Raw genomic sequence first — 14685 nt, 5'->3', positions numbered from 1 at the left:
CCCCCCCGCCCCACACCCCTCTCTCCGCCCACAAGCCTCTGCGTGGGCTGCGGTTAGTGGTGGGGGAGAAGTGTGAACTCGGAGAGAGAGGATGGAAACTCTGCACAGAGGTCAAGGGCAGTGTGGGGTGGGTCGGGACGGAAGTCGGAGACCCCCGTGTACCCTGAACTTAGCCTCATGCCCCAGAACCAGCAGGCCCAGGGCCTCCCCCTTCACACTTCTCACCCTCCCTACTTCCTTTCTTTCAAATCTCCTCCAGCCAGGGCAGGGGTGCTCACAGGAATTAACCCCTGAGCACTTGCAGCCTTGGGACTCCCCGAGGGTGGGGAGCAGCTCTGAAGTTGGCTCCCAGCACTCCCTCCTCATTGTGGTCTGAGGGATCAGTGGGCTTTGAATCTGTCTCTGACTCTTTCCTTGCCAGGAAGGCTGAGAGCAGCTCTTCCCCACACTGTCTCCCTTGATGGGAAATTGCACATCCTCCCCTCATTCTTAAACCAAAGTCATTGAGCTGGTATCTCCACAAAAGGATCAAAACGACCTTCTTTCTTCCTCCACCTGTCTCCTGGGCACTCCCGATCCTTCGTCCAGGCCGGACACTGTGTGAGGCAGTTTACCTGCAAACTCTTATTTCATTCTCACCGAAGATGTGAAGGTACTGTCCCCTTTTACTGCTGAGCAAACTGAGGTACAAAGAAGTTAAGTAACTGGAGAAGTTAAGAGAGAAGTTAAGTGTGACTACCAAGCAGGTCCTGAGCAGATGGGGCGATAGTACCACTCTGTGGTGTTTTTCTGGTTCAGGTTCTTCCTCAGGTAGGAGGCTCTTCTATGAGGGATGATCGGATGACTTGTTGACCAAACCTGGTCAGTTTTGAAAGTGAAAATTTCAATGTGTTAGCATTTCAAAAATCTTCATAATTCTGCCGGGGCAACTCGTGTGAACCAGGTTAGTCCTGGACCAATTGGGATGCATGCCCCCCTGCCCAGGCACTCTGGTCCCCAGCCCCGGCGTGAGCTGCTCAGTGTGGCTGTCTCTCAGGAGCTTTCCAGACGCAGCAAGCATCTAGCTGTGCTGGGAGCATGGCAGGGCTGCCATGAAGAGCCAGGCTCTGTGGACCGCAAGTCATAGCTGGTCGAGGAGAGTGAAGGGGCTCAAGGCGCCTAAAAGGAAGTGGTAGAGCACTGGGTTGTTGCAGAGCGACTTCCTCCTGCCCCTGGCCCGCGACCTCAAGTCCGCTCCACGGCCCGGTGCCTGTGGTTCCCTCCCCGAGGGTCGGGCGGGAAGACTGATGCTGGGTGTGCCCGTGGGTGGTGGAAAGTTTGGTCCCAAAATTCCCCCACGAGGGTGAGGTGGCTGGGGGCAGCTGGGGGCAGCTCTGGGCAAAGATGGAAGGGCTGGGAATGCTGGATTTCTGTTTTCCTCCTGATTCTGAGTCAGCTGGTGATTCTGATCACACGACCAGCTCTGTGTGGTCCTGACGCCAATCCTACCCTAATACTGATCCCATCCCTGACTTTAGTCCTATCCCTCATCCTGACCCCAGCTGTGTCCACAATCCTGCTGGAAAATGAACTATCAGCCCCAGCCCTAATCTGACTCTGACCCCAGCCTTAATCCTGACCTCAAGTCCATTCCTAGTTCCAAAGCCATGGCTCAGTGCTGGCCCTCCGTGTGGCCAGCCCAGCATGGACCCCCAGTGAACTTCCCTGGGGAAGGCGCTGCCGAGTCCATGTGCCTCCCAGCTGGTTTGGGGTAGAAAGAGCCCCTTTACAGAGGGAGGCTTCGGTCCCTGACCTTCCTCATCTCAGTTGCTTTATCAATCACAGTGAAGATTATTGTTTCCAGATGAAATTTTGAGATCCCTGAATTATTCGTGGAATGAATGGAAGGATAAGTCAATGAAGGGTGGGAAGATTTGCAGTGGAGGGAGTCCTCCTTCCTGCCAGCACGCCATTTGTTCTCTGGCTCCTCCGAAGGTGCCAGCTCAGCAGGCTGAGGTGCCAAGAGCAGGTTTGAGTCCCTGCTCTGTGCCACCACTGCTCTATGACCTTGAGCCAGCTTCTTCATAGCTCTGATCTTCCATGTATGTCTAGCACCTTCCTCTCCCCTCCCAGGGCATGGGTGGTGGTGCTCAGGAGCTCCCCAGCTTCCTCCTCCTCCTCCTCTTTCCCTTCTGCCACCCTCCCAGCCCCCATTCCCCCACTTTCCTGATCCTCTTGGAAGGCAGTACATAGCTTAGTGGTTAGTAGCCTGGACCTTCTTAGAGTCCAGGGGGCCAGTCCTGCACTGCTCCTAGGCTTGATGACTCTGTAAGCCTCAGTCCTGTCATCTGTAACATGGAGACAGGAGTGGCCACATTGTGGGGTTGTTTTGAAGATTCAGGAACGTTCTTTAGCATGATGCCCAGCCCCGTGGTAAGCCCTCCTCAAGGTTACCTATCATTCTTTTCTCCCTAGGTCCCTCCCAGGTTCTGAGAGATGCAGACAGAACCCCCCCCCCCCCCCCCCCCTCTCAGCAATCAAGAAGTACCCAGAGCAGCCATCTGCTGCTGTTCACCTGACCCATGCTTCCCAAACAGTCGCGATGGTGGGGACTAGCATTCAGGTGTGGGCCGGGAAGCCAGGAAATGGAATGTGCATTCAGGTGCACGTGTGCAAGCCTTGGTTGTGTTGTGAAGTTGAGATTTTTTTTCCACTGAATTGGCAGTGTTTTCTAATGTGAGTCATTCAGGTCGTTAGCATCTTTAGCAGCCCGGGCCTGTGTGTCTTGAGGTAGGAAGAGATGCTTGATGAAAGGGGCGGTCCGGAAGGGCCATGGGACGTCTAGAGATCCGGCCCCACCACCTTGCCTGGGGACTTAGAGGTCTTTGTGAGGCTGCCTGGGGCTCCTCCGCCAATGCCCTCCTTCCTGCACCTGATCAGAGCTGGGAGAGGGGCTGGGCATTCTGGGCTAGGGGCTTCCTGCTGACCTGTTTTTTCGTGAGGAGGGTGCCAGGAACAGGGCGGTGGAAACTGGGGTAGCTCCTGACAAGAGAAGGAAGGCAACTAGGGGAGAGATAGGGGCTTGGGAACTGAGTGTGGCAGGTGAGATCTCCAAGGCGGGGTGTGAAGGCGCCGACCTGTATCTGTCACCTGAGATACAGCAGTGAAGGCAGATGGGGAGAGGACTAGCAGCCGCCCCGCTGCTCTGTCAGAGGGGGACGCTCTGTCGGTGCCCTGCTCAGAGCCGCCCCCTCCTGCTCCTGCCACTGAGGGTCGGCATGAGCCTCCGAAGCCCCCAGTCTGATGGGGGAGACACAGCTCCTGCACTCAGAGGGGAGCCTGTCACTGGGGAGTCCCCAATTTGATGTGGGACACACAGGCTGCACCCTCCGGTGTGATGGGGGCAATGCCATTTCTTCCCACAGACCCGTGGGATGAAGATGGGGGAGCACAGGACACATCACATAAGAGCTGAGACGTGATAGAACTGAGGTTCCAGCACCTCGGCCAGGGTTCCCCGAAGGACTCCCTCCTCTCTGCTCCCATCCATCCCTGTGCACCCTCAGATATGGGGAGTGAGCACTCTCTCTTCCTAGCAAGTGGACTTGTCCCCCAGAATCCCAGCCTCTTTGCAATAATTTGGCTTTGGCCCAAATGGGTTAAAAATAGTTTTGTTGTGGGAGGGGCTTTTGCCCCCCCCATCACCCAGCTCGCCCCAGGATTAGCAAGAGAGAACCAGGCAGTGAGCAGAGAGTGTAGAGTGAAGGAGCTCAGTCATTATCTACCCTCTGCACCTCTGCTTTTCCTGCCCTCTGAAGCCCTAACCTCAAGACTTCCCCTTCTCTCCTCTACGGTCAGAGACACATACTCACTCACTCACTCACTCACACCGTCCCTCACACTCAACTGGGCTCACTCCTACCTTCACTCCCTCCCTTCCACATGCATCCTCTCTCCCATGACCATTACCTTGGGATGGAGACAGGGCCCTCAGGGTCTGGAGACACCCCCCTCAACCCTATTCATGCCTAGCACCCTACAGCTCCTAGAGCAAGAGGGCCTCCCCTGGGAGGAGATCCATCTGGAATGGCTGAGCCTCTCCCTGCCACCTCCCTCCAGCTCCAACTTCCACAAAGCTCAGGAGTCCCTTCTGGACTTGGGAAGGGGGCGGGGAGATCCGATGAAACCAAACCCCTGCCTCCCAGGCTATGTCCAAGCCTGGGACAGAGATGAAAGCAGGGACCCAAGGCGACCACAGAGCAGCATGTGAGGTCAGGAAGGGCTCCCTGGAGGGGTGCAGCCCAGGCTGGGAGAGAGGAGGGGCAGTGCCGAGAGAGAGAGAGAGAGAGAGAGAGAGAGAGAGAGAGAGAGAGAGAACCTTCTGTAGTTCTGAACAAAGTGACCCTAAGAGAAAGGAAGAGAAAAGGAAGTGGGTGAAGTCTTTGCTAAGTTCAGAGCCTGTTCCAGCTCCGTGCAGGTGGGTGCCCAGGAGGAAGTGGGAGGAAGAAAGGGAAAAAGAAAGGCAAATGGATGGGGAGGCTCCATTCATTCTTCACTTCCTGAACATCTACTGGGTGCCAGGCCTGGACAGGGTGCTGGGAATATAGATACAGCAACATAATGCTCCCTTTCGAAGAACTCCCAGGGCAGTTCCAGAACAATGCCCCTTCTGCTAAGTGCTTATCGTGGGTGGCACCCTCTGGAGGTGTGCGGGACAGCAGCTGCCCACAAAGCTCTCCATGTGAAGGGCTCCCTGGAGACTCTGGGAGGTGCGAGACTGAAAGCTCAGGGGCAGCTCTGAGGTAGAAGCAAGGGCAGTGGACTTGGCACTGGGCGGACCTGGGTTCCAGTTTGTCACTTGGCTCCTCTGGCAAGCCAGAAGGCCGTGTCCTCACCTACGGGATGGGGCTCTTAGGCTGTAGAGCACGGGTCTCCAGTCCTTCAAAGCTGAGGACTCCTCATGGACCCCCTGCCCCCAGCACACGGGTTGCAGTTAAACACTTTTAGTATTTGCTCTTTGAGAAAATTCACAGTAACTAAAGCGACTGTAAGTTCAGTGCTGGTTTTGGATGAATCTGTTTTATCCGTCAGCACAGCTTCTGCACAGATTAGAAAACATTCACACACACGTGTGGCAGATGTGTTCGGGCCATAGGCAGTCCCTGGTGAGCACATGGATTCAGGGACCCCTTGGCGTCACTGAGCTCCCCAGCCCCAGCCCCAGCCCTAGCCCCGGGTAAGGTTCACGGGGAAGAGAGGGAGGCTCCCTGGAAGAGGTGGTGTTTGAGGCAGACCTTCTGCCCTTGCGGTAGGAGGGCCTTGGAGGGAAGGGAGAGCCCGAGACTGGGGCACAGCCAGCTCTCTGTCCACAGCTGGGACGGTACACCCACTTGCCTTCTCTCCCTCACTCCGTGCCCACCGACCGCAGGGTCAGGGCCGGCTGGAGTCAAGCCTTGCCTGGGGGGGGGGCGGGGGCTGGGGTGTCCTTTAGGGTGAACTTGGCGCTGGCTTACACGGAGCTGACAGAGGAGCTGGGCCGGCTGCGGGAGTTGAGTTCCCTGCAGGGGAGGATCTTGAGGACTCTGCTGCAGGAGCAGGCCCGGAGCGGCGGTGAGATGGGGGGCGGGGAAGGGGAGGCCGGGGAGCTGGGTCCGAAGGGAGCGGGGCAGCTGTGGCTACCGTCCCGCGTCCTGGGGCCACGCTTGCCTTCCCTTCGCCGCCGGCTCTTTCCTCACCCGCGTTCCGAGGAGAGCGGGGGGCGCTGGGCGCCGGCAAGCCCATGGCTCCCCCAGTTCTGACGCCTTCTCCCCCCCCCCCCACCGCGGTCCTTCCTGCTTCTCTTCCAGGCCAGAGGCACTCGCCGCTGTCGCAGCGCCACTCCCCGGCCCCCCAGTGCCCCTCGCCATCCCCGCCTGCCCGGGCGGCGCCCCCCTGCCCCCCGTGCCAGTCCCCCGCCCCCCAGCGCCGCTCCCCCGGGCCCCCGTGCCCCTCGCCCCAGCAGCGCCGCTCGCCGGCCTCGCCCTCCTGCCCGTCGCCCGTCCCGCAGCGCCGCTCGCCGGTGCCGCCGCCGTGCCAGCCCCCCAGCCCGCAGCGCCGCTCCCCGGGGCCCCCCGCCTGCCCGGCCCCGCAGCCCCGGCCCCCGCCGCCCCCGCCGCCGGGCGAGAGGGCGGCGGCCGAGCGCGCCTACGCCAAGCCGCCCAGCCACCACGTGAAGGCCTGCTTCCAGGGCCGCCGCAGCTACTCGGAGATGGCGGAGGGCGCGGGCTACGCGGGCGCCTCCCCGGCCTGGCTGCAGGCCGAGGCGGCCACGCTGCCCAAGCCGCGGGCCTACGGGGCGAGCGAGCTCTACGGGCCCGGCCGGCCGCTCAGCCCGCGGCGCGCCTTCGAGGGCATCCGGCTGCGCTTCGAGAAGCAGCCGTCGGAGGAGGAGGAGTGGGCCGTGCCCACCAGCCCGCCCAGCCCCGAGGCGGGCACCATCCGCTGCGCCTCGTTCTGCGCGGGCTTCCCCATCCCCGAGTCGCCCGCCGCCGCCGCCGCCGCCTACGCCCACGCCGAGCACGCGCAGTCCTGGCCGTCCATCAACGTGAGTGGGGGCGCCCGCGGGGTTGGGCTCCGGCCGGTCGGTGCCCGAGTGGCGGGCCTGCGTTTGATTCCGGGCCTCACCGCTTAGCCGCTGTGAGGCGGTGGACGAGTTACTCACCCTCTCTGATCCTCAGTTTTCTTACCTGCCAGACGAGGGCAGTGATTCTATGCTCTAATTCCGCTAGAGGGTTCCTGAGAGGGAGGCAGGGAGCCTAAAGCCCTCTGCTGTGACTCTAGTGATGGAGGCCATGATGACCGCCACAGGTCTGGGGCCCACACGGGGTCGGGCCTGCTCACCCAAGTGCCCTCCATCTGGCCTCAGAGCCCCTGCCCTTTACCTGCTGTCCTAGAAGACAGCCTCGCTCGGGTTCTATCATTTCACTGAAATAATGAGTTTCCTGAATGTCAGAGCCAACCCTTGCCGCCTGGAAGGACCAAAATATATTCCAAAGCCAGATAGAAAATTATTTTTGGGTTGTACATTGTTTGGGATTATCCATCGCTTTGAGTTATCTGCGAGCCGTGTCTTAGTCACTTTGGGGGCATGTCTGGGTCTTGGCTTCCCCTCATTACTGCAGATGCTCTGGCAGGCTGAGCATACATACACACCTCCTGGGGTCGTAGGCCCTGGGTTGGGGGAGTGGATGCTGAGCTGGTGGAAAGTGGGCAGGGAGGGCGGAGGAGGAGGGATGGTGCTGGACAAAAGGTAACCAGGCCTTCTCTGCATGGTACAGTCTTCCCGGCCCTGGGTTTCAGGAAAGGGCAGGCTGGGCTGTGGGGACCACGAGGGAGGGTTGGGGACTGTAAGTGACTCCCCTCTCTCTCCACAGCTGCTGATGGAGACTGTGGGCTCAGATATCCGCAGCTGCCCCCTCTGCCAGCTCGGTTTCCCTGTTGGGTACCCAGATGATGCCCTCATCAAACACATTGACTCCCACCTGGAGAACAGCAAGATCTAGGGTGCGTCCCCCACCCATTGGCTGTTTGTCCATCTTCTCTCATCACCCCCAAACACTCACTCACTTTGAATGCTGCATGAATCTCGTGGGGGGCCCCTGCCCCTTACGACCCCCAGATACCTCCACTAGCTACCGAGTCAACGTGTGTGCCGTCTTCCCTGGTCTAGGCACCACTCAGCCCTGGCTCTTCCTGGAAGGCCAGCCGAGGTTCTCCCCAGCTCCCTGGCTTCTGCTGGGGGTGGGTGGGGATCTGGGCTGGGATGGGGAGGGGCATACCCCACTCAGCCTCTCCCTTTGCCTTTCTGTTCTCAAGACAGGGTTGGATCCAAGAAGGTGTCTAGTGCTTGGGCCTGGGGGAGGGGGAGGGTATCAGAGGACTCTGGGAGCTCCCCTAGCCTCTCCCCAGATGTCCATTTTTCTCAGGCTCTGCTCTGTCCAGGGAGCACCTCCCTGTGGGGTCCCAGAGCCTGCCTTGCACACTGATACCAGTTCCTCCATCCCATGGCCAGCTCGGGGCTCTTGGCACGCCCCCCCCCCCCCTTGGGGGAAGGAGGCATCTTGTTTCTTGCCATTCCCTGTAGGCCAGTCTTGTTCTCCTCCTCTGCCCCCCTGGGGAATAGGGAGGGTGGGAGTGGAGAGGGAGGACCCCACAGGACTGGGAGGATTCAGCCTAAAGAGGCTGCCCGGAGGGCAGGGGGTGTGGGGGTCACCCTGCACCATGACCCCCAGGCCAGGGGAGTATCTGTGCTAGCCTCCCAGGCCCCCGCATCCCCCTGGAGCCCCTGCACCAAGACGCAGATTTGTTAAGATAGATGCTCCCCTCCACCCTTACCCTACTCGAGTCCCTGACACCACAGGTGCCCTGGAGCCAGTGTGTGACTTGGCCTCGGTTAGCTGGGTGGGTGTCATCAGCCCTGCCTCCCAGGCCAGAACCTGCAGATGGGCCCAGGGTGCTGTTGGAGATCAACTTCAAAAGAGCTAACCCCCTTCCTGTACCCCAGCGACCCACATTCCCTCTGTGAAATCTACCTCAGAGTCGTACCCTCAGAAGGATGGGTAAGCAGGAGGCCAGGGGGTCCCCAGGGCTGAGGTGGGGAGCTTCCCACGGCAAGAGCCTGCTGCCCCACGATGAATCCAACTCCCCCCCCACCCCCGCTCCCCACTGTGAGCCTCTCCCAGGTCTCAGCCCTGGGCGGGTGGCAGTGGGTGCTACCGTCAGTGCATGTACCATTCTGATCTAACACTTCCAGGCGCCCCCGCCTCGTCACACCCCTCCCCTCCTCCTCAGCGCAGGGGAGTGAAGAGGTGTGTCAGGCAGGAAGGGACCAAGGACTCCAGAGACACATGGCATTGTATCTTGAGTGTTCCCTCCTGGGAGGGGAAATGGGAAAGGGGGCCTGGAGAGGGAGGTGGGGGCCCCTGAGCTCTCTGAACAAGTTGAAAGTCCAAATAAAACTTACCTGTTCCATCTGCTCTTGGTCTGTGCCCTCCCTGGCTGGGGCGGGGAGAAAAGCCTGGGTAGCAGGAGGTCTCTCAGACTCTCTCAAGGAACCACAACCACGGCAAGGCGGGCACTGGACAAGCAGGGGATGCATAGGGCGCCCATGTTTTAGGGTGATTCTGGAGACGTGGGTATGCAAGTGGCCACAGATGACTTGTGACATGGAGTTTATTTAAAACAGATATCTTGGGCACCTGGGTGGCTCAGTCGTTGAGCGTCTGCCTTCAGCTCAGGTCATGATCTCAGGGTCTTGGGATCAAGCCCCGCATCGGGCTCCCTGCTCAGCGGGGAGTCTGCCTCTCTCTCTACCCTTCCTCCCTGCTCATGATCTCTCTCTCTCTCACTCTCCCTCCCTCTCTCTCAAATAAATAAATAAAATCTTAAAAAAAAGATATCTTTTTTAAAGATTTTATTTATTTATTTCAGGCAGAGAGCTCGAGCGGGGGGAGGAGCAGAGGGAGAGGGAGAAGCAGGCTCCTGGCTGAGCAAGGAGCCCAGTGCGGGGCTCGATCCCAGGACTCTGGGACCATGACCTGAGCCGAAGGCAGCCGCTTCACCCCTTGAGCCCCCCAGGTGCCCCGGTAGAGGCTTTCTTTGTGACAAAGCAGCCAGCCCAGCCCTGAGCCAGTGTCAGGGACTGTTGAACTTCCCCTCCTAGCAGGTCCGGCAGGTAGAGGTTCCGAAGCCTTGGGGGTTCGGTAGCCCCTATGTCTTCCTGCGGTGATTTCAGCATGCCAGGAACCAGGCTGGGCCTCAAAGAGGGGGAATCTCTGTTCCACGTCCTTATGGTTCTGAGAGTGGGGGGAGGGGCTGGGCTCCAGGCTCAGCAACTGCATTGAAAGCCCCACAACCTGAGAAGTCAAAGCCAGGTCGTGAACCTGTGACTTCTGCTCCAGTCAGGGCTGTACCCTCTGTCTGCAGAAAAGGCCTGAGCTCTATTCACCAACACTGGGTGCCTTTCGTTTCCACAGGACCCCTGTAGGCCAAGGATTCACTTAAAAGGCTGGGGCAATTGCTCAGATCCAGGGCAAACATTCCTCCCCATTCAGTGCCAAGGTTCAAACCCCAGTGGGGAGATGTCCCAGCTTTCCCTGCTCCTCTGTTGCAGTTACCAGCTACAGCTGGCTTCTAAAAGTTCTTCCTACCTTGATTCCACCTGCAGCCAAATCCTGAGTGCCAAGAAAGGTGAGAATAGCCATCCCTATGGGACATGGCTTCATAGACCATGGAAAAGAAGGTTCTGGAACTTTCTGGAACATGGGCACTCAGTGCACCCTGGTGCTCTTCCACCTCAGTCAGCTCCCATAGAAGAAGGCAGCACCCAGGTTTCTGGATCTCTGAAAGCATTTGCTAGCATTTGAATGAATTAGGGGTGGTACAAGGACATGAGGCAAAGAGAAATCCCAGTCATTGAGAAAAAGGGCAAAGGATGACCTGGGAATGAACTATAGACAGGGGCATGACCTGGGTAACCACTTCCGGTCCTTGGCATGTCTGAAGGGTAAGAGGTAACCCAGGTCTCCTACAGCCTGGACATCTTCCCGATCACCGGGGTGAGTGGTGCATGGGGACATAGGGTGCATATTCTGGCAGTTTGTCTCCTTGATTTCTAGGGACCTGGGACAGGGCTCAGGTGCAGGGCAGAAAGTTGCTGGGGGCTGGAAGGGAAGCGGGGGGGGGGGGAGGGGAAAACTAGTGTGTCCCTAGCCCATGTCCTCCAGAACCACCGGCTTTCATTTAATGTCCCCCGAAAGGAGAGGACATGAGAGGTGGGGGAGCTGGAGGAGGGCTGGGGAGCCCTGCCAACACTCATCCCTCTCCTCTCAGGTAGGATAGTGATCAGACAGGGCAGTGGCTACTCTGGTTACCTGTTACTCTGTGGGAGTAATGTGGGGGGCACTAGGGCCTGAGAAAGTGTGGGGGCAAAGGGATCCAGGTCACCAGGCTTCTGGAAAGATGAGGAGGCTGGGACAACTTTCACAGGGGCAGAGTGGAGGGAAGACCACTGTTGAGGCAGGAGAAGACACCCAAGGGACCCACTCGCTCTTGCCAGCACAAACCCAGAGCCAGACCCCTGGTAGGGGTCGGGGAGATGCCCAGGGACCAAAGCTGCCACGGGTCTATCTTCAAGTGGCTCAGTGAAGGGCCAGTGCCCAGTAATGTTCTTCCCAGCTCTGGCCCCTCTGCCTTCAGTCTGTCCTTCACCCACGAGCCGCCTCCTCTCCGGGGACCCTGCCCACCCCCATAGAGACCACTGCCCCTCTTCTGGGTCCCTGTGCAGGCTGTCAGCTCCTTCCAGAAGCTGGTGTGTGTGAGCTCTTGCGTGCGGGAGCGCATGCAGGCCTGTGTGTGTGTGTGTGTGTGTGTGTGTGTGTGTGTCAGGGGAGAAGCTGATCGCTAACAAAGAGGAGGGGTGTGTGGGTGAGTCAGCCGTGTTAATGAGAAACAACTCACCCCGCTGATTAGGACTAATGAAGAAGAACAGAGGGGGTGACATCTTTATATAGGGTAGGGGGGAGCAGAACAGCTCCCCCAGTCCCACTTCTCCCTCAGCAAGGACAAGAACAGCAACTTCGGTTTCCGCAGGAAGAATTGAGGTCAGACGCAAGGATGAGCCCTCGAGAACAAGGGGGATTCTAATTGGGAAGGGGTGGGACAAGGTGTCTGGGGGCAGAGGCCCGCTCCTGTGGGGGAAATGTGAGAGATCCTCCAGCGCCCTGCTCCTATTCCTGCCCTTCCTCCAGTTTCTCTGTATTGATTCCAGAGAAATTCTGGGCTCTCAGGGCTGTGCTCCCGGGTTGCCCAAGTGCCTCTGAGGTCTAACCACAGCTGTAGGGCCCTGCGGGTGCTGGGGCGGATGCTCCAGTCTCTGCTGCTCCCATGGCAGCCTGGAGAGAAGGCTTTGGTTTGGGGCATTGGCTGTCTATACAGATGGTAATGACCCAGGGAGGCCTGGCCAGGTCGAGGGCTGGAGGGGGCCAGGGTGGGGGGAGGACCTGGGCATCAGCTGGCCCTGTCCTTGTGGCAGAGGCAGATGCCCCTGAGAACCCACAGCTTCACCCACCCTCCATGCCAATTGAGCCAAGGGCAAGGGCACCAGGCGTGCCTCGCAGCTGTTCCAGTTGGCTGTGTGAGTGTGGGCATGGGGGGAGGGAGGGGAGAGGCTGGGAGTGGGGACAGGATGGGTGTCGGCCAACACCTCCTAATTTGCATTACCACTGACACCCTTCTTGACCAAGAAAATGGAGCCAGAAATAACAAGGGGGGGGAGGTGTTCCTTGGGGGGGCTCTTGGAGGTTCTCTTTCCTTGCCTCCAAAACCCCCACAGTGCGGTGAGGGAGGCAGGAGGTCGGGCCTTTTCCAGCCCCATAGCTGGCCCCTCGCAGGGGCAATGCACCCGCTGTCGCTCCTCCTCCCTCAGATGGGGCAGACACCCCATCCCGACCTCCCACTTCCTTTGGCCCACACACCTCAGACGCCCAGTCCTGCCTCAGTCCTTCGGAGCAGCGTCCCCTCAGCCTTCCCTCCTCTGGGAGCCCTCTCCCTGGGGGCCCTCTTGCAGCTCTCATGACCCCAGCTCTGCCTACCCTGTTCTCTTCAGTCTGGGTCCTGCTGCTCTGTCAGATTGGGCACTTCCCAGGGCAGGCCCAACCTGGGAGCTGCTCAAGGGAACATTCTGCATGAGAAATAGTCCAAACATTAGCAGGGGGGCTCGTGAGTAGATTCTAGAAGTGGCGTGAGGTGGACCAGGGTCCAGTGTGAGACCCTGGCCCGAGGGCTATTGGGTGAGAGGCCTGTGGTCCACCTTTACTTGGAGGCGGTTCCCGCGCCAGGCCTCTCCTTTGTGAGTTCCGTTGAGGAAAGGACCAGGACTGTGCCGTTTAGACACATTTCCTTCCCGTCCCGGTGACCACCACATAGACCCCCACAAACGCGTTTGGTGCTCGTGTATGTGCATTGAATTCACGTCTGTCACGGACGGCGTAGAGAATGCTGTGGCAGCCTCAGCCTGCAGGGGGGAGACGGGCCGAGCCAGGAGAAGGAGCTCCCCCTCGGCCAGAGGGGCCCGGGACCGGGAAGAGCCAAGTGGTGAGGGTGGAGGCAGAGCAGAAGGGCCTGGCAGGGAAACCAGGTCGCGAGAGACAGCCCAGAGAGCTGTGAACACGATGTGGGAAGGAGCGAACAGTGAACTGAGAACTCCCCCCCCCCTTCCCCCCTCCAGAGTTGCTTTTTTGGGGGGAGAGAATATATGCAGCGCAGGGGGCTGGGGGGGGGGTATGCCCGCTCCCACAGGGGTCAGCCGGACCACCTGCTGCCTCCACTCCTGCCCACCATCCCCACTGGCCCTGGGGCCTCTTCCCGCCTCCAAGCACTGCCTCCCTGTTGGAAAATAGCTTCTTGCTCTCTTGAGCACAAGGGGAAAAAGAACGAGCTAGGGGATCTGCAGCTGGCCTCTTGGCGCCCCATTTGAGAGTCCCCTGAGGCCTCAGACCTAGGGAGAAGCTCCTATTTCCATTGCTTCCCTGCAAAGAAGATGTGGAGGGTACTGTGGGGCACGAGGTGAGGCAGGTGCCAAGTACAGCTCAGCGAGCCTGAGCGCCTCTCGCCCCCAAGCCCGTACTTAGGGTCGCCCCATTAACATCAAACTTAGGGAGTGAGTTTGGTGTTAACAGAGGCCAGGTGCTTCCAGGGCCAGCTGCGTTTGCCCACAGGAGCTCTGGCCCCTCTGGGCGGGGAAGCCAACCTTGGCCCCACGGGCCAAGAAGGCTGGACAGAGGTTGGTGTCCAGTAGAGCCCTTGCTTGACATGAAGGGAAATTCCTGTGCCCCAGTTCAACCCCTCTGAGGGGACTTGACTCATTCTGGGATGAAGGCTCCAGTGCCCTGTGGGTTTCTGTGGTGGCTGGGGGCAGGGGGCGGACAAGGTGCGCAGAGAAGGTGAGCACTGGGGATGAGCGGAGACTGTGGTTTTGGAGCCTGGCTCTTTCCCTGCCTGATGGTCCAGCTTCAGCGGAAGAAGCAGGGCTGGCAGAGGCGGGAAGAAGGCCCGCCTTGGAGCCAGTAAGGTGCAGGGCACGGAGAGGGAATGTTAGGGTCGACTTTAGGAGGACCTTCTGGTGAAGACACTCAGGCACATTTCCCCGATGAACGGACGGATCTGGTTCCTTGGATGTTTTCCACAGTAGATGCCTCCCTCTCTCTAAGCCTGGGGAGTCTGGGCTGCCATGGGGTGGTGCAGGCCAGAGGCAACAGATGAGGGGTCACCCTCTGCAGGCGGTGGGGGCCTGAAGGCTGCAAGGAGGAGGGGGAGGGGGGAGAGTGGGTTCGGGGGCAGAAGACCTATGTCCCCAAGCCAGACTGTGGGGGTGGGGTTTGAGTTAGGAAGCCACAGGTGAGAACTGCCGTCTCTCCTCTTAGTCCTCCTCCCACTGTCCTGTCTTGCTTTTCTTCCAATGACCTTAGACCAGGGAGGGACAGGGGGAGGGGAGCTGTGGTGAAGGGGCCTGGCCCCTCCCCCGTGCCTGAGCCAGAGGCCTGCAGGACCTCTTGCAGGGGGACTGGGGTAGTGGACTCAAATTCCCTGGGGCAGAGGGACTGGGTGGAGGTGCTCAGCAGAGGGGCCAAGGGACACAGGGAGCCCGTGTCTTTCTAGCCAGAGTCCCCT

The 14685-nt window shown here is 59.4% G+C and overlaps 1 protein-coding gene across 1 annotated transcript; it reads left to right on the top strand.

Annotated features, from left to right (window-relative positions):
- Positions 1-2581: 2581 nt before the first annotated feature.
- On the top strand, positions 2582-8993 carry LOC118024753 (TANK-binding kinase 1-binding protein 1-like). Its single transcript, XM_035027261.1, has 4 exons — positions 2582-2602; positions 5292-5589; positions 5826-6562; positions 7392-8993. The coding sequence occupies exons 1-4, from the start codon at positions 2582-2584 to the stop codon at positions 7518-7520; spliced, it is 1185 nt and encodes a 394-aa protein (XP_034883152.1). The 3' UTR covers positions 7521-8993.
- Positions 8994-14685: the final 5692 nt, after the last annotated feature.

This window comes from Mirounga leonina, unplaced genomic scaffold (genome assembly GCF_011800145.1).
Source record: "Mirounga leonina isolate KUSES-001 unplaced genomic scaffold, KU_Mleo_1.0 Mir_100709, whole genome shotgun sequence".
NCBI classification, from domain to species: Eukaryota; Metazoa; Chordata; class Mammalia; order Carnivora; family Phocidae; genus Mirounga; species Mirounga leonina.
This window is presented reverse-complemented; position numbering and strand designations above follow the sequence as displayed.